The sequence below is a fragment of the Falco peregrinus genome, chromosome 7 (genome assembly GCF_023634155.1).
Source record: "Falco peregrinus isolate bFalPer1 chromosome 7, bFalPer1.pri, whole genome shotgun sequence".
NCBI lineage: Eukaryota > Metazoa > Chordata > Aves > Falconiformes > Falconidae > Falco > Falco peregrinus.
Genome location: NC_073727.1, coordinates 72,295,881 through 72,321,784, shown reverse-complemented (window position 1 = coordinate 72,321,784; position 25,904 = coordinate 72,295,881). Strand labels below are relative to the sequence as shown.

The 25,904-nt window shown below is 41.2% G+C and overlaps 1 protein-coding gene across 2 annotated transcripts in view; it reads right to left on the bottom strand.

Annotated features, from left to right (window-relative positions):
• The window catches only part of AGPAT5 (1-acylglycerol-3-phosphate O-acyltransferase 5), a 60,430-nt gene extending 36,252 nt beyond the window's left edge, over nucleotides 1–24,178 (bottom strand). Inside the window, exons 1-4 of one of the 2 annotated variants that reach the window (XM_055810025.1) lie at nucleotides 23,683–24,178; nucleotides 7,152–7,221; nucleotides 6,826–6,941; nucleotides 1,367–1,456 (exon numbers count right to left, since the gene is read on the bottom strand). In XM_055810025.1, the coding sequence (XP_055666000.1) occupies nucleotides 1,367–1,456; nucleotides 6,826–6,941; nucleotides 7,152–7,221; nucleotides 23,683–23,901 (495 nt within the window). In that variant the 5' untranslated portion in view covers nucleotides 23,902–24,178. The remainder of the gene's footprint in view (nucleotides 1–1,366; nucleotides 1,457–6,825; nucleotides 6,942–7,151; nucleotides 7,222–23,682) is intronic. The other variant, XM_055810024.1, reaches the window with a different exon arrangement.
• Nucleotides 24,179–25,904: the final 1,726 nt, after the last annotated feature.

Sequence of the window (25,904 nt, the reverse complement as noted above, 5' to 3'; positions counted from 1 at the left end):
TGCAGGGGGAGGAATTGCTTAGACTGATGACTCCAAGTATGTTTCACACATCCTGCAATTTGTCTTTGCTTATTCCATTACACCACAAGTTGTACAGAAAGTAGAATCTTTGCCACTGACATACAGAAAATAAGCTGACGCAATGCAACCTTTTAATATCCCAGGACCTTCCCTGGTAATGTGGGCACAAGCTACCACTATTGAGTATGACCATCTTCTCCATGTGGACATCATTATATTAGACACTGGAGAGCAAACATTTAATTGTCGTAATGTATTTCTGGCCTTTGTAACTTACATGCTAAAATCTAGAAACAGATCCACTTTCTTATCTTAATTAAAAACAGAAAAAAACCTGTTCATGTTACATCTTAGACCAGGACAAATGAGTTTGAGCACAGTCTTAAACTGAGATGCTTTAGTCATTTAAGCCTCTCAGTAAATGTGAGGCCAGTTTACTTTTTCAACACAGACACATGAGCAAACATAAACACAGTAGCCTCCCCCCACACCCCCAAAAAACCCCACCAACTATTATGAAGATCAAACCAAACAATGCACCACGCACCACCTCTACCCAAGCCTCTGCTTATAAAAGGTTTGACGCTTGTATTTGGAGTGGCAAATTCTAATCACATCATTTTAAATAAGATGGAAGTGTAACTGTTCTATGTCAAGGCCTGCTGAGTTGGTTTTCTTAAGTCTAGCCAAAAAGGCTGAATACATTTTAATACACAGCAAGCAGTGGAAGCGAAGCACAGTCATTCTAACCACTGAGCCACAAACCATACAGGGAGTCATGAGAAAAGTCACTTGGCACTAACAATCATTCTTCAAATAGAAAATTATCAAGAGTTTGGTTTTTTTTTGTGGGGGTTTTTTTTTTTTTTTCTCCTCCAGGCGTAGCACACAAAATTCTAAGATGTCACTGCCACTAAAAAGGATGGATCATTGGGATGACTAATTAAGATTTGGTAGGAATGGTTCTTCACTTTCAGAAGTCAGGAATACCAGTCTCTGACAACCACACAGTAGTCAAAATATCATCTTTTGAAACATAGGGAACAGGAACAGTGGTTTCTCAAGGAAGGTGCTATAGACCATGTTCTCAGGTTTAGTTTAGATCTCCCCTGCCCCCTAAAGACAGAATCACAAAGTTCGTATCATTCGTATCATAACAAGGACTAGTTAAATCTTCCCAAGTTTAATTAGAGGTATCCTAATCACAGAAAGTAACTGTAAAAATACAGAAAGAAAACAATTCCATGATTACCATCTTGTAGTTTGTAGGTATCAGACACAGCTCATTTCTTTAATAAGCCTTTGCCATTAAAAACACAAAGAAATAAGAAAGGTATAATCTTACCGGAGTCTCAGCTTTCACCTGGGCCCGCAACTTCTCCCTCATTTCTTTTTCATTGAATTTGGCACTTCTTCTTACATAGACTCCTCCATGCTATGAGAGGAAAAGAAAGAAGTATTAAATATTTAAATAGTTTAATGTAGAAGAGTTGATATAACAAACAAGAGACAATGACAAGTTGCCTTTGTGACTCATGCTGCAAATTGCCCACAAGACATTTTCTCCTAGGATGAAAGCACCTGAAACTAATTGTGCATTTGCATGTACTTAGTTCACAAAATCTGTTTAAATAAAGATCAGATGGGAAAAAAAAAAAAGGCATAAGACACTTGAAGTGTCTTGTTTAAAGGTGTTAAATAATTAATTGGAAGGTGGCACTGAAACTGACCCCAGGGATCTATCTATTCACGACAACATTGACAAGCAGCACAGCTTGTACATCAAGGGAAAAATCACACAACTGAAGTTACTCACATACAAGTACTTATAGATCAATGTTTTCAATTTGGTGTGCCCACTCCTAAATACTGATTAATGCAAACACTGGAACTACAAATATCATACCTCTACATACAAAATTTATGAATAGCACAAAAGTAACTAGCATCAGTCTTGAAAACTTCTATGCATTTTATTAGAGAATCAAACTTAACAAAGAAGTTATACCAAGATAATAATTGAATAAGTAACACAAAATCTTTATAAGGCAAAAGATTTTATAAAAGTATTTTTACTGAAAACCATTAAAACTTGGATCATTTCCTGGAAAAGATTAGTTTTATAACTTGTTCCACAGAGTTTATGACAAAAACTTAAGTAAAAGGACTATGGCAATGTACACACAAAGAAAGAAGGTTATAAAGAAATAAAATTTGCCTCATCATTTCCCTCTTACATCACTTTATCTACCGCACAGCTACACAAGAGGATGTAAATGAACATGCTCCAAAATGAACTACTGAACTACTGATACAATGAATTCAGGGTGGGTGGGTGAAATAAATAAATAAATAGCTTCCAAAGAACAAAATTTTGTTTTTCTAACTGATTCCCTAGCTTGGTAATACTCTTTTCTGCCCACCCTGAATCGTGGCATTAGGATTTGTCAGATTATTTCTGTCCATTTATGGTTTTACACGCTCTTAACAGAAAGGTGACAGCAAGATTAAAACTACTAAAAGCTGAACCTCATTCAAATGTCTTATCTCAGGAAGATACAGTACATTTTAGAAACAGGGGTAGGGGTGTGTGGGGAGCTGTTCTTTTATTTGCATGGCATAGACAGGTAAAAAGTTTGAGGGGTCAGGAGGAGGCAGGCAGATGAGGCAGTTATGCAAAGTGCTTTCAGGGTTTGCTTTTCATGGCATGGCAACGGCCATGCAGCTGCTTAGCTAGTGGTATTTGATGTGACTTTTACGTTGCTCTCCAAAAGCTGCAATGAAAAGGAACAGAAAGTCAATGATGCATTAACTCCTGATTAAATATTCTGTTTTAACATTATGGTCTGTGGTTCCCTTCCAAGTTGTGCTGCTGTGGCTGGCAGGGGACCAAAACCAAGAACAGAATCCTCCAGTCCACCGAGCTTGGCCTTCAGCAGGATGGAGCATCGTATCAGCATCCCACAAGCAGTTTACCAGTCCTGGATAGATAACGGTATAAAACCAAAAAATGTTTCATGAGCTGTGCAGCAGAGCGCCACATGTTATCTACACACTCCATATGTAAGACCATTTTTAAGATGTGACACCATTAAAGGGAAGTAGAAGTCTTATTCTGTACAGTAATACTCACCACCACAACTGCTTTCAGGAAGGGCAAACTCAGTTTGGTATGAGAAATAACACATCTGCTATACAAAACTTCCACATCATTGGTAAGTCATCCTTCTGTGTGAGCTCAGTTAGGTCAAGCTTTGATAAACGAGAGAAGGCTGGAATCAAAGTCTTCCCTTATTTATCAAACTACAAACCAGCTTCAGTAAACTGGAAGAACACTGAACCACCTTTTCCTTGTTTAATTTGTGAACTTGGAGAAATCAAATTACTACTGTACAGTTTGCTTAGGACACAATATCAAAGACAGGTTTGGTGTCCCCACCTAGACTTCTTAATGGTCAGAAACAGATTTTTACTTCTCAAGTAAGTATAGTCATGTAACATAAGAACAAATTACATAATGTAAGATCACCATTTGCTGCATAAAACCCAACTACACAAAAATGTCAGCTGCCCTATGGCACAAAGCTAAAGAGAGGCAAGGTGCCATACCAGCTAAATATTTGACTAAAATTGAGTAACAACCAGAAGGGTACACAAGCTGACGCTGAATAACAGAAGACATACTTCCTATGTTAAAAAGTCAAGCAAACTCTAGCGTATCGAAAATATTTATGGATATTACATCCCAGCCTCACCAGGTGCTGTAAGATGAATAGGAGCTAGCTGCATTTTGGTGGAGAAAGATAGGGCAAAAAAAATTTCAGATCCACCCAAAAATAATAAAGCCTCATTTTTATGAAAAGAAATAGTTCTACCTAATAAATCAAACCTGAAACATAACAGGTTAATTTAAGTGGTTCTTTTCTTTTCTTGCTATTAGATAGCTGCCTCCCAAGAAGAATGCTATTTATGCAGTTGTATATAACTCAAATTCCCCAATTTGTATTGCATTTCCTTTTCAGTAAGAGATCAAATATATGAATGCTTTTCAAAACAGATTTCTGGAAGTACTGTTTTTAAAGTTGTACTTTTTTTCCGCTGTACTTTAAAAGCCCCCTTCTTAGTCAACAATGGATTATGTTTACAAATATACTTCCTTTGTGCCTGAATTTCGCTCTCCTGGACATCCAGACCACGTTTATTTCCAAACAGGATGTTTACGTGAGGTAGGGAATATGAATTCCACAAACATGGCGTAATTACGTGGCTCTGGAAACTTTTAGTGGAGTGTAAGTGACATCACTGACAGAACATCAACAGGAAGGGCAGGAAGTGTTTTATGTTTTTGCACTGTTTGGTGTGATAAAAACAATAAAAATACCTATTAGCTTGCACTGCAGGCCTGCTGCATCCCGTCTCAGTCATTTAAACACACACGCATCACCTCCGTAAGCTGCCTTTCATTTGTGTCACTGAATATATATAGATAACTAAATGTAATTATCCCCTACTACGTTTTGTAAAGTTCAATGTTTTGAGGAATCAAAAAAAAAAACCAAACCCAAAGATTTTATTTAATATATATGTTTTGATTAAAAAACGTAGGCTACATTCAGATTAATTTCCACAGGAACCTTCTTTTAACAGTCAATATAGCAGTCAGGAAACTGAGAGCCGGATATTCCGGACAGCAATAGTCATTTTCCAAAATCTTGAAAAAAATCATTTCTGGACAGCTAGTGATAGCGGATGGAATATATATCCTGCCTGTATTTTAATTAAAGCAGACTTAACACACCATCAATATAATGACTACAGGCAAGGACAAAGAGCAAAATATTTCCATGCAGCAGACTGGCCACTTTAGTGGAAGAAAAATGTAAAGAACCAGATTCTTTAGTAGGGACAAACACTAGACAACAGAGAAGTCCATTTTTCTCCCAGTGGATAGCCCCAGTGAGGTAGGACAGTCTATACTTATTTAGCGGACTGGGACAGCAAATCCACCAATAAAAAGAAACTGTGAACAGTTTTCTTATTTTGTCTGCACATATTCTTTTCTTAACATAGTGATTTTAGAAGAAAGGATGGCAACCACCCATGCTCCAGCCTAGATTTATGTGACATGATCCAAGACCCTGAACCTCTGTTCAAGTTCTGTACCCACACCCAAGCCAGAAGGCAACATCTGATGGCTGGGAAAGGCTACTGCTTAAGGCAGTCCCTATTCTTCAGCATATTCATTAGGCAGTTCATGGATCTGTACCTCCCCTTGCTCAATGCTCTCTCAACCCAATCTAACATTAGCTTCTTGGAGGCAAAGTTTCAGTGTCAACGGCCACACAAGGGCTATCCTGCCTCCTCCCCTCTTCCCACCCACGGCTGTATACTCAAAACTTGCCCCCTTTTGTTGTTTCTAGCAATCAATTGATCTGACTACGGATGCAAGAGTGCAAGCAGTGAGAGAGAGAGGAATGTGCAGCCAAGGATGAGGGAGAGAGTAAAGCCTCCTGTTCAGACACACGTCTGTGGTTGCCCAATCTTCATATATTCCTTTACAAACTAGCATATAGTTCACATCATACCCAGCATAGTATTTCTCTCAGTATCCCCCATCCTCTCGGGAAGGGCTGACAGTCAGTTCAAGGAAACTGCCTAATTGTATTAGAAGTATTTTTCTAAGTGTTTTTTGCCTTTTTTTTTTTTTTTTTTTGGCCTAGGCAGTGTGAGGGAGTGGGGGGTAGAAAGTAGATTAACGTTCAGGGAACAGGTAAAGATCAAAGACAGAAGCCAAGGAGAAAAATCTTGCTGAACTGGCACTTTAGAACAGTTACCCAAACTTAATCCATTTCTATTCTAATAGCTAAATGCTATTCTAATTCTAAATGCTGAAATAAATACTGTGAAGCCATTTCTGATCACCTAGCAGAACATACCATACTTCCAAAAACATGCCCCTCTATGTTTTATTTCACTTGTATATATAAAGTCCTGCTTTCAGAAAAAGGAAAGAACAGACGTGACAAATTCAGAAAGGATTTTAGAGAGGTAAAGCCATCTCCACCATTTCAGACTAAAGATCACATCCACTCAGTATGTTGGCTGTACAGTGACCATGGCCCACTGTACTTCAGGAATTGTGTAATTTTGAGTCACGTCAGGTTGAGCTCTCAAACGAAAAGGAACAAGAGCAGCATTACGCCGGAAGAGGAGAAAGTAAAAGGCCATAATAAGAATACTGCTAGACTAAGGTTTTTGTGTAACTAAAGTCCAAAGCAAAACCATCAACACTTTCAGAGGCTGGGATCTGCTTTTCCTCCACGCTAAGTTACTAAGGTCCAATTTTCCTCTTTCATATTGTGCTAAAATAAAACAACTGAAAAGTAAGTAAGTAAGTACACCACAGGAGTGTCAATTTACTCACAATTTGTAGCATGATAAAAAAAACCCATACATAAAAAAATAAGGCTGTGTACACCTGTTGCTAACTGGGGTTTTGGACTGTAAAAAGAACAAAGTTATGGAAATATTCTGATATGCTTCTAACAGACTCAACAGTTTTGATTCTAGTAATAAACACCATCGATAAGAAGTATTCACTTAGAAAAGTAAACTGCTTCTTTAATAACTGTCCCTCCACTAAGCTACACACCTAACTACGCAGAGTGCAACCTGCTCTTTTCATGTTCAAATAAACAAGTGCCAGCTCAGAACTACATCTTTCCAGCATGGATGATAAAGAGAGGGAAGGTACCTCTTACATATTTGACCCACAAACAGCAAGGAAAAAGTGAATGGGCTTACCTGTGAAAAATACCACCCGTACAACGGCAGCCATTTTAACCCATCTTTCAAGACATACCGGACATGCCCGAGAGCATTCTGCCTGATTGCCAGCATGTCTGCAATAATCCAATCAACTGCAAAGACAAAAGCCCAAAATGTTTAGTTAAATTAGTTTCTAACTGCCACTGATGAAACAAAAAGCGCATGTCGTACATATAAATATCATTAAAGGTTTCTGAACTAGAAGTTCTTGCTTATTAGGGCAAGGCTGGAAAGATAGTACACAGACAAGCAGATTTTTAAAATCAAGAAAAGTGCTAAAACAACAATAAAAGAATACAAACCTGTACACTGATGATTCGATAAATATATTACATTTTCTTTATTTTTTGGCAAATCCCCATAGATTATTACCTAAAAAAAAATAAATATGTATTACTTCATTATTTATTTTCATTGCATTTGGTAGTGATGAGATCCAATGCAGTAATTAGCTATTTACTGGGAAAACTGCCAGCAAGTTAGCACCATTAACAGAAAAACACTCCATCACTGCATCAGTACCCACCACGCATATAAGTGACTTATCACCAAAGCAGTGAATACTAATTAATAAGGGCTTAAAAAAGCTATTCTGTTCTTGCGCCTCAGCCCCAGACCTGGATCCACAGAAGCTGACCTACATCCACAAGATCACTGCATAAATATAATTAAAGGTAAAGATAAATTGTAGACACGTACAAACCCACCATTTAACTTTATACATCTAATAGATAAGACATGCTTCAGCCAGACACTCATCATCATTCAACCTAAAATGGTGAATTCTCCTGGATTAGATCAAGAATAATATCTCAACCATCTGCCATGATTTTAACCATCAAGAACAAACAAAAAAACATGAGGCTGAGGCGTATCTTACATTAGTCTTCAGCTTCCAGCCAGAAGGTTTTGTTTTTTCCCTCTGTTACATTAAAGATACCATTTAAACTTGTAGTTTCCTGCTCCTGAAAGTGAGTGAAATAACCTTCTGAGAGCATGACTACAAAGCAAGGTGCTGAAGCAGTAATCCAAGTCACCTTTTAGGCACCTTTTAAAACAGATTAATTACTTTTATTTCAAATATAAAATGAGAAATTAATTAAACCATTTCAATTCTGAATTGAAGAATCCATGCATCCGTTTAATCATTTTTAATAAATATTTTCATTATCTAATGAAGCTTAGTTTTTCTAACCTGTACATGCTAGGTAGCACTCCCCCCGCCCTCTGCTAATACCAATGGCTGTACTCTTTGTTTCTTCTTCTTCAAAGTGACTCCATTCACCAAAACCTGAAGTGCTATTTGGAAGGTTTACACGCTTACTATCACCACTTCCCTAGTCTGGACCATCTGGGAGTTTTATTAGGAAGATCTAACTAATATTCAGAACTTGATTAATATAATTTAGTATGCCAAGTCTTGTATTGATCCTTACAAAAGGTCTCTACAAGCATCTCTGGAAAATCTACCCACACCTCTGTTCACCTGTGATACTGGATGGGTAATGCCTTGTATTGTAATGCTACGCAAAACCCACACATAAAGCTGTATGTTTTACACTCATTCTCTTCCTCTCCTTTTGAAAATGCAACTGCAGCGCTGATCATATTTTGTTTACAAGGCGAGAAACCTGATATTGGCAAACTGAGATAGTCAGTAAATTTGGGAACAAGACCACAATAAATTTTAACTGAATATTCTTTGCAACAAGTCAGTTGACAAGTTTATTCTGAACAGTATCCAAGTAATTAAAACAAGATTTTGCTGCAGGAGTAGTTTTCTCATTAAAGTTCCAGGAGAATTTATAACCTTACTGCTGACACTCCAGGTCCCACACACCAGTGCAAAGTAGCAGTCAGAGCATCTGATCTTACAGTTCTGGTGCAAAAATTCCACTGAAATAAAAAATTATCTTCCTAATCTCACTTACGGAATTAAAGCTTCATTTTTCAAGTGTATATTTTCTTGGCAGTGTTATGCACTAGGCGCAGAAGCACTGTTATCTTTAATTTCAAGTTAAGACTCCACTATGCAGTTTCTGGCAAAGACTGTTTTAGAGGAAGGGAAAAGGCCCAATACAACAAATCACTAAACCAGAAGGTCCTGAATGCTGCCTGTGCTTTTTTAAAATACAACAAGAACAAGAGGAAAACAAAACCTGCCCTTGACACTGTAAGAGCTACCACACACAAGAAACAGGGTTTGAAATACAGTTTATAACTTCAATTTGTAAAAATTTCCACTTTAGTGTACAAAGTCAAAACCTCAGTGTAATCAGACCCACAATTCAAAGCATTCACTTGTGATTATTTTATTAAGTTAGAACAAATATTAAGGATCATTCCCTTAAAAAAAAAAAGTAGGATTGTGCCTGCCAAATGTAACAGTTAATCTGTTTAATTTTTTATTTCAGTAAAACTGGATCTAGTTCACTTTTTAATCCCAGAGGAACACTCACTCATCGTTACTGTAAGCAATGTCAATGTACAACATTATGTCTTACCGTAACAGTTACATGTTACATGTAACAGACCAAAATCTTTTTACTCATGATAAAACAGTCATACCGTTGTACAGAACTAAAAAAAAATTAAAATAAAATATTATTTCCCCCATTTATAATTAGTTCTCATTAAACACAACAAATGGATATCCTATTTCAAAGCAAAGGATGGAATGAGAAAATCTGGAAATTCTATGTTGATCGCTCAGATGGCTCAGCCTAAGAGGATGCAACAGCTTTAACTGCAGCATCATCCACTTCAGCACTGCCCATTTCATTATCTCAAGAAACGGCTTATTACAATTCATGATAGGCCAGCAAACAGCTACTCAGATATTAGACATTCACAGGTAAGATCTGAGAGCTACAAATTTACGATACAACTGTTACTATAACCAGGTAAGAATGGCAACTTCTGACCTACATTCTCTAGAGGCTTCCTTAGGTTTCACAGAAGACACCTACTCTGTGGGCAGCCACACAGCTCTCCTCCTGAGAACAAAGCACTTTCACTTTGGTTTTTTTTCTGGAAATTTTCATAGACTTTACACAATATAGAGGGCTAACAGTTAAGAGCTTTGAATCCTGCAGAAACACTGCCCTTTTCCCTTCCAGATGATGTCTGAAGAATTCACCTGCTTGTGGATAAATTGGGAAAGAGTCCCATCATGGCAAGCCTTCAATTTCTGGCAGTCCGATGCTTTTGGTAAACCAGAGCACCTATGTATATTATAGCTGCAGAAGGAAATTACACAGTACTCTCCTTCGTGGTCTCCAGAAAACCTCTGATTCCCTGCTGCTTTTTGTAGCTAACTTCGCAGAATCCCCTGCTGCAGGCACTGTGCAGTCTCTGGCTCCTTCTCAGTCTGCTGGTGCAGAAGAGATCCGGGGACCACAGTGAAGGCAAGCACTTGAGTGATTTACCAGGGACAGCAATGCAGAAGAAGCAACTGCCCACAGTGCCAGCTTGCGTGCACGTCCCTTCTGAAGCAACCCGAAGAGATCACGGTAGCCAAGACACTCCTAGTCCTCCTCAGAACAGTGCTGTTCCTGGGGTCTGCTGAGCACCAGGGGGGATGATCTTCCCCTCTGCAGGGCACTCACCAGCCAGCACCAGGGAAGCAGTGCAGGACATGCTTGGGAGGCAATTTTCAGTTTCAGAAGCTAATGTACCTAGTGTTTCAGATATTTTATGCTGCTTTCCAAATGCCACAGCATACATACATCCTACCTATGTATCAGCTTTGAGAGACTCTGAGAATTTAAGTGTCCTGCCTGCACAATGAAGCACAGGAGGAACATATTCAGTTGAATAGGTGCTGCTTTGTGGTTTGTTTTTTTTTTTAAAGGCACAATTAAGTCAAGAAAAGAAAACAAAAAGAAGAGCAACACAGCAAGCCAAAGTAAGCAGAGATTTGAGGGAAAATATTTAAAATACAGATTTACAGTCTAACATTACAAATGTTACTTGGGTACAGAACATTAAAATGTGTGCTTTTAACCATGTTTTGGTTGCTTCACAGCCCAGTTCACAGTAACGGGTAATACAGTTACTGTTAGTTTGGGTCTTTCATAGCTGTTTACATAGCAGTGCTGTCAAACTCAATTCAGTGAGGTCTCAAAGAAAACTCGATGCTATTAGACTCCCTTCTGTGGGAAAGCCAGTACCCAGCTTCCCTGGATGCCATATACCAAACCGTTCACATGCTCAGGAGGTACAAGACACACCTCAGAGTGCTGTGGCCAGAGTAAGCCCTGATTCACTGGCAGGAGGTTACAACTTCTGATGAAAGAATTTACTAATTCAGTGATCGGCTGATCTAGGCATGAAAATAGCAGCTCCTGGGTAAGCTGGTATTTCAGCTTCCCTAGCAGTTTCTTCCAGTGCAACACATTAAACTATGGCCCTACTAACATGGTAGGTCAAGTAGCAACATAAAACAGTCCTGCATGGCAGCCACACCTGAGTTAACTTGTAGTTTGCATAGATTTTCATTGCAACAAGGTTGATACTCCCAATTTAGAGGTTGAGTTTTACTTCCTGCTTATGAAATCTGTACATACCAAAGAAAATTAAACAGAACATTTAATCGTATCCTAACTACATCAGCTCAGTAAATAGGGCCATGACAAAAATAACTCAAGAGATACACTATCAGAAGACTGCTGGCAGGTCAACTGGCAAGCACATCAAACCCTAAGCATAGAGATTACCTTTATATGATAATCGGATGTGGCTGATAACGGGAGCAGTTCAGGAACTGACCTGCAAGCAGATCTGGCACTTCTGCTTTAGTGGCCAAAAGGCAACACAGCTAGATACTGGTGGTAAAAACTAGGGCCATCTCATCTGATGTCCTATCACATGCCTACCAGGCACACTCATTCTTGGTTCCTTACAGGACTTAACCCTCCTCTCTTCTCTGTTCAAAGAAACTAGGTGTGAATTGCAGAATGCTCCCATCCTTGCTGTTACTTCAACAAACCCGATATGCACAGGGACACTGTGCAGAGAGCATTCTGATCAGGAAAAAGTCAGCTTTAGGCACAGGCAATAGCAACTGGAAAGAAGCATAAAAGCAGTAGGATAGCAGCAGGAGAACATTCCTTCCCACTCCTGGAGGAAGAGAGAAGTAGAACATACAAGACATCAACACTTCAGTTAAAAAACACCATACAAACTTCGTATACTCAGCTATCCCCACAACATGCTCTTCTCTCCATTTTGCTATTTCTTCATGCCTAGTTTTATAACTGGGACCGCATGATCTTTGGGACAACAGCGTCATTTTTAGCTGGGCACTACTACAATATGAGTGCTTATTAAAATCAGTAGTATCCCAGGATGTATTCCTCATATGTTTGTTAAAAAGTCTGGATATAATTTTGTGGTGAAAGGGTGGAACTTGCATCAACAAACCACCAGAAGCAACTACCAGATACGGCTTGTGAAGTCAATGTGTAACCCTGTGCAAGCTGACTTCTGCAGCACTGCTGCAGGCATCTTATGAGAAGTTGTTTAAATTCTGTCTTCGTCTAAAAACCTGCCTGTTGACACAACCAGTCCTTTGAGCTTCTAGAGAAAGTACCTCAGATCACAGAATCTATTTACCCTGTTTGACAAGAAGCAGGCTCAAGACAGGATACAAATGGGTAAATTGTACATGGTGCTGACAAATCTCTCAGGTTTTCAGATGTCCTACTATAATAAGAATTTCAAATGTTTCTTTTTCTTTACAGAAGACAGAAGCACTTTTATTCACATTTAACAGATACGGGTTTCACTTGCTTACAGCATAAGGAATATAAATAGAACAGGAGACTTCTATGGTTTAGGTTTTAGTTGCTTTTTCTCTAGATCTAAAAAATGTTTACCATTCATTATCATTTTTCTCAAAATACCTTTAGAGTCACATACAGTTTTTAGGTAGTGGTTGTATTATTGGTCATACCTCGTAACCTCTTTAGTTAAAGCGACTATCTGCTCAATACGTAACTGCACAAATCTGAAGTCTGCTGCTCAGGCTGAGCATCAAACCATAAAATCACAATGCAATCCATTTTACTGAAGCAGAGAGTTCAAATATTCTGCAGCTATGTGTTTCACTGGGGTTTAGTGAAGAAAGCCACTGCCAAGAGACTGAGCTCTGAAGAATGTCGAGAAGATTCCTATATGTAATTACATTTTATTATTTTTAAAAATCATTCAACTGATTGAGCCAGAAAGCAGAGAACTTCAAGAAGCAGTTACTCCATTTTATTTCCTTTTTGTTAAGAAGACTATATTAGCAACCTATATGGATTATGCAGGACTGAACCATACCATTTGATGTTAAGTATCAAGTGTGTACATTTTTGCTTTCATACTAACTTTTAGTCTTATGGTCTAAATTGACAAACTTACAAACATGAGTGGTTCTCCTTCATTCAGTGGCACTAGCTGCATGTATAGAAGTGTAGTTCTAATGATGACTGTAAAGGCTTTACAGTTTCTAGCTCAATTAAACATAACTGACCCCTGAATGAAGGGAAAGGTCCTTCTGGAAGAATCAGAATCACTAAAATCTTAAAAGAAATGTGGTTACCTTGGAAACTAATGAAAACATTAATATTTATAATAAAATTCATAATATCTATGTCAGTAAAAATACAGCTTTAGTCTTTTATTCTGTGCATATTTGACTACTTTCTGTATTTAAGCATAAAAAAGACTTGCAAATATTTAGGCTATAACACATTAGTTGCCTTATTTTCTAGAATTTTACAACAAATTAAATAATTTTCACTGCAGGCAGGCTGTCTGAAGGAAAATCCTGATAGTTTCAGTGCCGGCAGCTTATTGAAGGAAATCAAATAGACAGCAATAACTACCACACTTACATTTTAGAGCAAAAGCTCAAAGAGTTTCACATAGAGAGGTTAACTAAAAAGTACGTACTCAGAATGCCTAGTTACTGCAGCAGGCTAAATGACGCCAACATTCCCTGTTACTCTGAATACTCTAACAGGATTACTGTAATTCTAAAAAAAAACCCCAAATCCAAAAAAACCCACAATCCTGTAAAAGGAAGGAGACCTTTATCAACAGATGCACAATATTACGTGTTTAACCAGGCTAGTTCTGTTTTCAGTGCCTGCCCGCCTGCAACTTTCACAGATGCTGCTGAGAGGACTTAGATGTGAAGGACTGAATCCTACAGCAGTGTTACGCACTTTTCCTTACAGCCCTGCCCACAGCCTCAGGTGGCGATTTTGAGCAGACCATTACTAACCATTTTATTCACACCAGTCTACCATTACCTCAAGAGTGATGTGTATAGTTTCGTAAGTTCTATTTAGAGGGTGATTCAGGTGGTGATTATTGTTTAGAGAAGGGGCATGTGGTAGAGTAAAGAGGTTCTGGGAAGTATCTGTAATAACTGGAATATCCAATATGAGCAAAAGGCTAATTTCAGGAATAAGTTTTCACAATACCAAGTATGTCGGGGCAATTTAAGTTAGTTTACGCTTATTTAAACAGTCTTAGACTAGATTCAACAAAACCTCTGGTAGATACCCATGGCACATCAACCAGAAGCAGGAGCTCTTGGCTTTGAGGGGAGCTCAGTGCTGCAGAAGGGGATTTACAGAATCTCTGATTCTGAGCCTGCCAGCTTTGAGTTGCCACAATTTAGCTCACTGAAAGCAGATGCAGATTTTAAATTGTATCCCACCCTAACACACTGCTCACTGCTGTCAGAAGGTGCATCTATGGAGTGGGGATTCTCTCTTCTGAAAACAAACTGCCAAATCACCTTTTTCAAAGCAGCAGTGGAGACGTGTATGAAGAAAGAACTGATGCATCCTGTAGGTTGAGTTTGTGCTCCAACTCATTAAGTTAAAGAGAGGCACCATAATTTATTCCTTTTTGGGTTTGGTTTGTTTGTTTAAATAGAAAAAAAAAAAAAAAAAAAAAGAGCTAAACCTTTTATTGAGGTCCCCAGTCCTGCCAGCACATGTTCAATACCATTTGACAGTACTACACACATCTGTATTACTTAACTCTTTCAGTCCTGGTGACAAAACATGAACATAATGTTAAGATTCTCGCATCTAAATTCTGAATAAAACCTATTTCCAGTGTCTAAATAATTTACTGGATCTTTCTGCAAATGACTTGCTTTTGTTAACAAAGCAGTTCTACAGCATGGACCATGGAGCAGCCCACAATTACAACCAGTGACCACTTGCGAAAGTCAAAGTTAGAGCATCTAAATACCTTCTATTATAAATCACCAGTAATTATATATTTTTTACAAGTACTGCACGTATTTCCAATATATATAGCACATGTGAAAGGAGATTATTTATAAGATGAGATTTCAACAGCAGGGCTTTTCAGAACATCTGGCATCTTGCTATTACACAAAACCTGAACATGCCTTCTAGCACAAGAGTGGAAGGAAGTATTCCACCTGTTTCATCAGGAAAGAAATTGTTCCCCCTCATAAGCTTTTGGCACCTCTGAAGATCTCTTCTCACAGATTTCTGCAATTTCCTTAAAAGAAAGGAAAAAGCGACCCACATTTAATGTAGCTATTGTTTACTTTATTACTCTTCTGTAGTGGAAAATACATAATGTTCATGTCCCATCTCATCCACCCCCCAAAAATAACAGCTACAGTGCCTTGGTACATTAAGCACATTCTGGAAATGCTATCCCTTTGTACACCCCAGGCCAGCCAGAAGCAGGAAACCGCATGGCAGTTTGCAGTGTTCTTCTAGTTAGTGCTCTTTATAATAGGCCCTTTGCTTCTAAATGCCAAGGACTCCAAGGAGTTGATTGTATCTCTGTAATACTCTTAGAAGCATTTGTATCAAGTACAGGCAGAACTGGTGTGAAGTTATCAGCGAGTCAACACGCAAGGGAAAGGGATGATTAGGAAACCTCTGTGTCCTGTGATTGTGGAATAAGGTTTTTGAAAGCTCCTACACACATAATTTTCAGTAAGTATTTAGAATTTAAGCACTATGGACTTTCAAGGTGAGGCAAAGGAATCATTACACAGCAAAAGAGAACATGCAGGGAGGTATGTGAGCTAGCTGTAACTAATCTACCACCAGACCTGAACACAGTGAACTTGAATCAGCTTTGAAAAACAGCCACTGTTAAAATCACTCTAATATCTGCGCACAACCACAGCCTGTGAACGAGCCAGTTCACCTGCAGTTTGCTTGTGACCATGCACTACATTCCCTTATGCAAAAACGAAGCAAGTGTGCCCTCATATTTCCAAGTAGCATTAGAAAATGGGATGGCTTAACTCTTCAAGTCTGAAGTTCCAGAGGAAAAATTACTGCAACTACCACAATACTGTTCAAAGTCACCCAAAATAATTATTTTTCTTCACATCTATTATATGCCCAAATATAGATTCAACCAAGTAACACAGGTAGCTAATTTTACATTTAAAAAAATCAAACTAGGATAAACTCTGATTTCCTAGTCACACACTGAGGAGCTAGTTATAACAGGGAAGACGACAAGTAGTATGTGACAGAAATGAAATGAACAAAAGAAGAAAATAATTTCCCTGGGTTTTTTATCACAAATCTCTTCACAGCATAAATTCAAATTGACAGAACAAAGATTAAGGAGTATTTTTCCCCTGAGAAAATTATACTTCCTCATAATTGTAATGTCAAAATCCCTGACATCTGAGCCTACTTCATCTAACACAACTAAAACTTAAGAAAAAAAGGATACCCTGTAAGCCTGAGGTAAATAGTTTGAAGCAACTGGAGTCAAACGTTTAGCTACGACTAGAATCTTCTCTTAGCAAGAACAGTGTCTGATGGTAGAGTACCAGGAGAAAAAACTTCTCAATTAACCATCATCCTTACATAAAGTACCTGGACATATTATGTAAGCAGAAGGAAAGGGCATGGAAGAGCACTGTAAAACTCCATGGCCCAGTATCTACCAAAACACAATTAAATGCAAAAAGGGAAAAGTATATAAAACTCGTGCAGGTTAAAAAAAATAAATACAAAGAAGTGGTTTTAGAAAAAGTGATAAATACTATTTGTACCTTCAAATGTAAGAAATTATTCAAAATCAGGACAATTATATTAAGAATGGAATATACTAAAAATCATAAGATATTAAAATTAAAATATATTTAAAAGACAATTCAGGAGATTGTAAAACTTACTGACCAAATACATGGAATCTGCATTTTTAAGTGCATTCAAACTTGCCCTTTGACTCCTTAGCTTTTCCTACCTGACAAATGCTCGACTATTTAGGACTTTCATAAAATATATGTAGCCAACTTCAAAACGTGAACATACATACTACTTCTAAACTGCAGACTGCATTAGATAAGGCTGACATAAAATTCAGATTGTTGTGACTTGCCAATTAAATAACACATGCTAGGCAAATCTCTACACAAAGCTTCTAATTTATGAACCCAAACAGCAGTTTCGGTTTATGTAGCTGATACTCAATTTTTAAAAATGCTAACAGACCTCGGTTTCAGTTTATTGGTTTTATTTTTCATATATTGGGCAAGAGGTTGGGGATGATCAGGACCAGCACCAAATGCAGACCCTCACCATACTAAATTTCCTCCAGAAATTTGGCCCCAGAGCCAAATCTGCAGCACAGCAGAACTACAGCTGATACCCCAGATAAACTGGAGTCATGAAGGACTTCATTTTCACCTTCCGAATGACAGCCAAAGGCAGACATAACAAAAATGAAGATTACGCAAATATATATTTTGCAATAACTGAAAAAGTAAGAGCACAAAGCTTACACACCTAATGTAGCTATTTTTGCTGCCTCACACCACAGTTGAACGTAAGAGTCCAAAATTAGGCATCCATCCCAATTTGAAAGTGGCATCCCTCAGGCTTAGCAGGCATCACTTAATTTCTGCCACAATAACACACAGGACTTTGTAGTATACTATACAAGACATATGCCTGGAGACAGCTGTGCACTGAAATCTCTAATTTGATGAGCCAGGGTAAACCACCTTCATGGAGCCAGTATAACTGCAGAAAAATTTCACCGGACTTCTTTCAAAAGTTTACTACACAAAAGTGATTCACTTCACTATGTTCTCCAGTTTCTTTTCAATCTTTGCACTGCAGCAATCCCCAAATTTCTATCACTCCCCCAAGACCTTTATTTCATTATTTCTACCATTGCAAATACATGGCAAGTTATGATTATCTTAACCTCTCTGCATGCCCCACAGCAGCTAACAGTTTCACAAAGCACCAACATGAGCGGGGTACTGACAAGAGTTGCTGCTGCAAGCTGCACTTTCCGAGTTCATTCCATGCAAGCCCTTGGAGGCTGCTCAGCTACCATCTGAGCTTGGAGGTTTGCCTCACATGCAGCTCTGCACATTCCCACTCAGCTCCCATACCATCCAGTACTCTCCCACTCCTGAGCTACCAGACTGGGAGGAGAGCTCAGGAAACTCAAGCACAGGTTCATAAAATCAGGCTCATGCCAAAATGCAACTGCCAGCACTTTCTTTCCAAACACAGCTAGAGAAGGGTGAAAAGTGACTTCTTTTGACCTTCTGGTTATGGCATTTGCCAGGGAAATGGGTCCTCACCTTGGGGGACTCAGACCCCGTCCCTCACATCTACCGACAGAAAGCACCTGGAAGACCTTCATCCTGCCTTGCTGAAGTCTGGTTATGATGCCTCCTTCACTGTGGAGAGGGGAGAACCAGGTTCCTAAGAGATGATAACCTGCCTCATCAACAGCAACGAGAAGTATCTCCCTGTGAGTATGCTGCAGCTTGGCCATTATTGACTTGGACTGCCTCTTGTGCTTCCCACCTCCACCTTGGGCCCTCCTGAATTACCTGTTGGATGGCTGAACGGCTTCAAAAGGGAAAGCAGGGAGCAAAGGTAACCTTGCCTGGGAAAGCTTCTGTCCTAGGAATAGAAATGGGCAGCAACCCTCACCTCCACTGCAGATTGGCCAGTAGCTAGAAGACTATCTATCCCAAGCTCAGACACAGAGCTCTCCTCACAGATTTCCTAGGAAGCCAAGACATGAAGCACAGCCCAGGCTCTACTCCACTGAAAAGCACTGTCAAGAGTTCAGCAGCATTGTCTCCTCAAAGTTCTGATATGCTCGAACCCCAAGTAGTTTTCAACCTAGTGGAGACACAGCAATTCCAAGCCTCAATATCAATCCAGAAAGCACACTGCATTGTTCAACAGGGATCTCTTGTCCTTCCTAAAATTAAGAAATACTACAGCTCTGCTAAACAACACCGAGGTAGCTTCTGATTCTCACAGCCCTTCCACAGTTCCGTAATGACAATGAAAACCAGAATTTCGTAACGTCTTTAATGAAAGCACCACTTCCAAAACCTGCTATTCAGCAGGAAGTGGGGGTAGGGAGGACAGCTGACACAAGCAGTGAGCAAAATCCATGCACATTAATTCACTCATGGATTTTAATTGTCAAAACCTTTCAGATGGAAAATGATCCTTTAGGAAGAAGTCCGAGTGATGATTTCTTTATTATTTCTTCACTGCCACTCAATACAAAATATCAAACACAACTACAAAAAAAAAAAAAAAGTTAAAGAACACTTAGTCCTCATCTGATCTGAAATGTGCACAAACCCAATAGGCATTAATTTCATCACCCTGACAGCAACTGGGATAAAATTCTAAGGGTCACAGAAGGAAGACAGCATTCATCATACTGAATTACTAGTCCTTTCAGCCCTTCAAACATCCTAATCACAGGCATATTTGCAGTCATTTTGGTTTTTGCATCCTATTAAGATGCAACTGTTTATTATCTGTATGAAATGTAAGCGATCAGACTTCCCTAACACAGTAAAGACAAAAGCAGTAACACAACCACAGCTCACAGCCTACTTGAAGATTTAGAAACCTGGGGCCAAATGAACTATTAGTACAAGCAAACGCAAGTCTCTGAAGTGCTTGAATTGCACCTGTTTCTGTCAGTGACTGCTTTGGCTCATCGCTGATGAAATTAACATCCCCTCCATAAGACTTTCTACTTACTTTACACAGAGTTCAAGCATCTTGTATACATTCTTCCTAGAAAACAGCACTGTAGCACTTCTGCAGCTTGTAGCAGGACAGGTGGGAAGCAACACAACAGCATTTGCATTAAAAGCAACACAGGGCCAAAGCAGGGACATTTTCTCTATGCCAATTCCCAACAGACTACATTTACAGAATTTCATTACTAAGAGTTTATAACCCTGGAGATTGTCAAAGAGCACTGTGACAATGCCACATGTGGATTACTTCTATGTATTTATAGCTCCTTAATAAAATTCATGGATATCTGCTAACCTGCAATTGCACTAATGAACTTACAGAGCATTATAGGACTTCACTTTATAGTCATACTGGCTTTGTCCAGTTTACCTCACTGACAGTACTGGCTATGAGCTGCTTTTTGTACTCTACATACTTGATCTTTGATCTTCTACAACCAGCTCTTGCACGACAGTCAGCAAAAGGGCTATTTTTGGCAATTCATTAACAGAATTCTAATATTATTGGAAAACCTAAACTGATTCTATCTTAGCTGAAGTTCTCTTAGGCTTTGTAAAACAAATTATCTTGGTGGAAAAAAACAGGTCTGACCCAAAATTTTAACAGGGGAAGTATGAGCCACTCTCTAGAACATAAATACTCAGCAAGGGTTCACAGCAATTATAGTTCTGTAATTATTTTAGATCTCAAGTCAAATACTTAAGAGAAAGGGAATTATTAGTCTTTCAAGATTTTCTGTCATGCAGATGAGGTTATCACCTTATTTAGTTACATTTCACAACTGAAAAGAATTTGCTAAAGATAAAATGCCTTCCCAGCATGAACCAGAGCTTTTGTTTTCATAAGCTTGGTTAAAAATGCTCAAGTCAAGAAGAACAAAAAAAAGAAGAAAAATACAATTGTGCATATGGTCACGAGCAGGAGACAGATTTACATATTTGATGGCCTAACAGCAGATGACTTACAGATATACATCACTTCCTGACAGCTAAATACAACATAAATATAGATACATTAGTATTTCATTCAGTCAAAAAATAATCTACATTTATGACCAAACCCAACTTTATTCTATGAAGGCCCCACTCACATTACTGGGAATTTCAGCAAAATTATTATTTTAAGATCAGACTTCTCAAAGTCACGACTGCCATCATATTGAAAAAACACAAATATTCTAAGCGTAACAAACCAAAGAACGCCAACTACCTAACACTGAAGACTTTTTATGTATGGTAAGATGGTGGCAGTCACTTAAGGCTTTGGTTCGTAAGTCAGTTAAGCAACTGTATAATCCCAATGACTTCAGTGAGACTCCGCAAGAAGTTCCAGTATTCTGATGTCTGAGGTTGTTGGCCTCCATTTATCCAGTTATAAAAAAAATCCCAATATACTTCAGTCAACTGAACAAATTAACAGACCTGGAGGAGATGCTGAATGCCTCCCTCCCATGGCTACTACGATGCCTTAATGCTGGTAAAGCCCTACAGCTGCCTTTATGAAACCACACAAGTTACTATTCTCGCACTATTTTGTGGGATTAAGTTATAAATTTAATGCTACTACACTTCTGTATCTAATTACATGCCTTAAAACAGCAAATTCACAGTAGCTCTCAGGTTACCATCCCAGTCTCAAAGTTGGACACGTGCTTAACTTTCCATTGAGTTTCAAGTTTTAAGTGCTCAGTGTTTGCAAGAGTAGGTCTGAAAGGATACCCTGTTTCTTCTCCTTAAACAAGTGGGGGATATCTTCTAATTAAACAACACATGAATTTTAAGGATCCTGCCTCTTACCTCTCTACACATGTATCATATTTTCCAAGTTTTTATTTACTTTTCAGTCTCAGTTACTACTTTACTTATCCTGTGACAATATGCCACATTGATTTTGAGGACTCTTTTTGTTAGTTATCCTTTATTTCAGCTTTGCATGTATCATCTCCTCTTAACATAATTTGTTGCTTACTGTGACAAAGCATCTCTATTTTAATACTGTCCTAAAAGACCACCTGTACCATTTCCTACCATTTTTTTTTGGTGTGTGGATGACGTTCTGTCAATGCAATAAAAGAAAACAGAGGTCAACAGATGATGGCTGCCTTTTTGTTTCTTTTTGTTAGCATTTTCCCTTCTGTACCTTTATGTACATTTTTTGATAAAACTTCTCATCAGAAGTTCAAAGTGGTTGCTACTCTGTGTACACTATGGGAAATTAGAGAAATTTTTCTATTAGAACTTACATCTCGAGTTTTGGCTCTCCTCCTTAGAGTGGGTTGAATCAAACTACTATACTGCTGCTTTCAGCAGCTAATGACCAAGACGTGATATTACACATCAAGATACCTGCACTAACGATGGTACATAAAAAAGAAGGCAGATAAAACATCAAGCACTTACTCTCTGAACTACTGCTCTTTCCTACCTTTTTTATCTTTTTTCTTTTTTTAATTAAAAGAACAGATATGTACATTGCAACACCCATTAACTAATTTGGAAAAGAACAAGGGTGAAGTTACACGAGTTACAAGCTGGATCAAACACTAAATACCACTAAAAGAAGATCTCACTTCCATTTTGCATTTTTTTTATTTACCCTGATGTCAAACGGTGAAATTCTTCTATCTTTAGCTGGCTTTGGGGGTTTGTATGAGAGTTGGTATGAAGTGAGGCCTACAACCGCAGCTCAAGAACGGAAATTAAAGGAAACCCAGCCTGACCTTGTAATAAACACTTTATAAGACTGGATGAATGCTTTAGTGTGAATATGAAGAAGGGCATATTTGTACCTGCTCTGACACCTGCCAGTCAACATGCAAGCACTTGTTATTCTTTACTCTCAAGCACCTTCACCTGATACTAACTTCAAATACACTGCTGTATATTCAGACGACTTCTGAAAGTCAGGTTTAGTCGCAGTAAGCGCCTGTCATTTACGTAATTATTTTTCCATGTAGAATTAAAAGCCTCCTTCTTTACTTTTAAAATTACCGACCGATATGTTACCTTTCAAACATTTAATGCTTTGTGAGACAAGTGAAGCATTACTATTCGAACGCAAATACCCCTCTGGTCACAGAAGAGAGGCCTCCAATTCCAACTGAGTAGCCTGCAACCTCGCACTTCAGCGTCTGAGCCACTGCATAATCACAATCCATGGCTGGCCCAAGAACAAGGGCCAAGGAGTGACAGGGGACGGAGTGCGTGAAAACTGAGAAGTTGTAATAATTTAGAGGTTAAGTAATCTATTTATTGATAGCTTGTACGTGGATTAAGTACAATTATAGTTGGTTAGAGCTTTCTCATCTGCTGCCAATTTAATACTACGGACGCACAAGCCAGGCCACAGGGTTCAAGTGTGCAAGGGAGGCTGCCATTCAATGCTGACAGAGCACGACCGCTGTCGCATCCTTTCCGTTTCCCCGACCTGCGAAATGAACACAACACCAGAACTCCATGAGAAGCATCACCAGAGGCGCAACAGCGGCTGCGAAGCGAGACCGTCCTCTGCGGCGGCGGCGCCCCCCGGGACGGGGCCAGGCCCGGTCCGTACCTGCCGCCGGCGGCTGCTTCCTCGCCGCCGACCTCGCATGGCGGCGGGCGGGCCCTGCGCGGCGCGCTGCCTCCGCCGGCCAGGGCGGCCCGAGGGGAGGGGAGGGAGGCGAGCCGGCAGCCCGGGGCCGACACCACCGACGGCCGCTGCCCAGCGGCTGCTGGCTCCCGGGGGGCACGCCAGGCCAGAGATCACCCCCCCCCTCCCGGCTCACCTGCACACCCGTGTAGTTCTCGAAGAAGAAGAGCACCATGCTCTGGTAGATGGTGTACAGGCGGTCGTCCACCTCGCGGTAGAAGCGGGCGGGCAGCACGGCGGAGAGCAGGCGCCAGGCGCCCCAGGCCAGCACGTAGGTGGGCGCCGTGCCCATCATGACGGCGGCGGGCAGGACATAGCGCATGGAGTAGGTGTGCAGCACCAGCGACAGCAGCATCTTCCCGCTGCGGCCCCGGCCTCACCGGGACACCCACATGGGCAGCACACTCACACGCAGCCCGGCGGCCCCGCCGACCGCATCGCCCGCCGCGCCGGGCTGCCCCGCCAGGCGGGCGGGCGGGAAAGCAGCAGCGGCGACGGCCGCCGCCGGCAGGGAGACGGGGAGGGAGACGGGCACGGGAGCGGGCACCGGCTCCAGCTTACGGCTCCCCCCGCGCCGCCTCCACCACCATATTGCCCGGCCGGAGGAGGAGCCGCGCCGGCAGGAAGGCGGCCCCTCGGCGGCCGCGGGGGGACTTCCGGGGCGGGCGGGGCGGCTGCGGCTCCGCCTCGACCGCGACCGGAGGGGCCGGGCCCCGCCGCCGAGGCCGCCCGCCGCCGAGGCCGCCCGCCGCCGAGGCCGCCCGCCGCCGAGGCCGCCCGCCGCCGAGGCCGCCCGCCGCCGAGGCCGCCCGCTGCCCGTCACCCGCAGGGCCGGCCGCCGGCGGGGCTCCCCCGGGCAGACACGGGGCTGCGTCCCCGTCCCGCTGAACCGGCTACTGCAGCTCCCCGGGGCGGGGGGATGCGGGCTGCGCCCTCGTGCTCTGGTGGAGCTCGGGAGCATGCAAAATGGTAACTGATGAGCTGCAATTAGCGTTAATTTTAACCCAGCATCGGTTAGGAAAAAAATTAGATCCCCCTCCACATCCCCCGCCTTCTGCCGTGAGTCCGAAGTGGAGCGCTAAGAAAACTGCGCTCCCTTTTGCCAGCTACCGCCACAGCGCTGGGCAGGCCCCGCTCCGCGCCCCAGCTGTGACACTGCGCTGTGACCCCCCGCTTCCCAAAGGCAGGTACTCGCCTGCCCCGCGCCGCTCCCAGTGCCCCAGCTGTCACACTGCGAGGTGACTCCCCCAGGTTCCCAAAGGCAGCCGCCCCCCCCCCCCCCTCCCCCGCCCCCCGTGACTTGGTGACAGCAGCAGCTGCTCCAGCTGCTTTTGAGGAAAACGTGAGAAGTCTTGTAGAAAACAGCAGCGTAACAACCTTCCCAGAGGGAGCTGCTTATTGAGCTTGAGCCCATAGTGAAACATCCATTCCTTGTTTTTAAAAAAGTTGTATCCTGAAGCCTGTGAAGAGCTCATTGTTTTAAAAGAAGCGGATGCTCGGTACCTTCGGCTAAGTTCTGTTTCCTTTGCCAGGCTTTAACTGGGATGAGCTTTGTCCTTTGCTGTTGTTACCTTGTGCTATCTCTTTCTAAACGTGTGCTGAAAATAATTGTATCCTGAATAGTTCAGCACAATAAGGCTGGGGAGTGACACTGTGCTGCAGTACTGTAGCCATGTTCTCCTCCAGCCCCCTCGGGGGGCCTGAGCTCTGCAATGAGAACTCACTTTTGACATGCATCATAGCTTCTGTGTCCCCAATGAGACTCAATGGTTGTTGTTTCCTTTCCCCCTCCATGAAGGAGGGGGGCAGGAGATGTCACAGCAGCTCTTCTGTCAGGGCTTCCCCCATCCTGATCCTGATCCCATACTTCTGTCCTCGCTGAGTAGCTGCATACGCTGCCCTCAGCTCAGGACTACCAGCACAGAGGCACTTTCCCCACCGTGGCCCCTTTCAGCAGTGAATTTTTCTGCTCTAAACCAGGCAAAGCTAGGTTGGACAGAAAACTGGGGAGGAAGCTTTGTTTTGTGATGCCTATGACATGGCCACATGGAAAAGCAATTCATTCACCATGATACAGGCAGGAGAAAGCAGCCCAACACAACACAGAGAAGGTAAAACTGGTGCCAGCAGAGCAGAGCCAGGTATGCAGGAACCAGCGCTCTGCTGTGGCTGGAACATCGGGACGAGCTGGAGAGCGGATCGAGACCTGCTGCTCCGCACAGGCGACTGCAGTGAGAGGCTGGGATTCACAGCAGCTCGGTGTGCTTGGCTAGTGGGACTGCCACCAGCAGCGGGGAGTGTAGGTCAGCAGTCTGTAAAATAAACTGTGAATGGGGAATGGGAAATGGCAGCGGATTG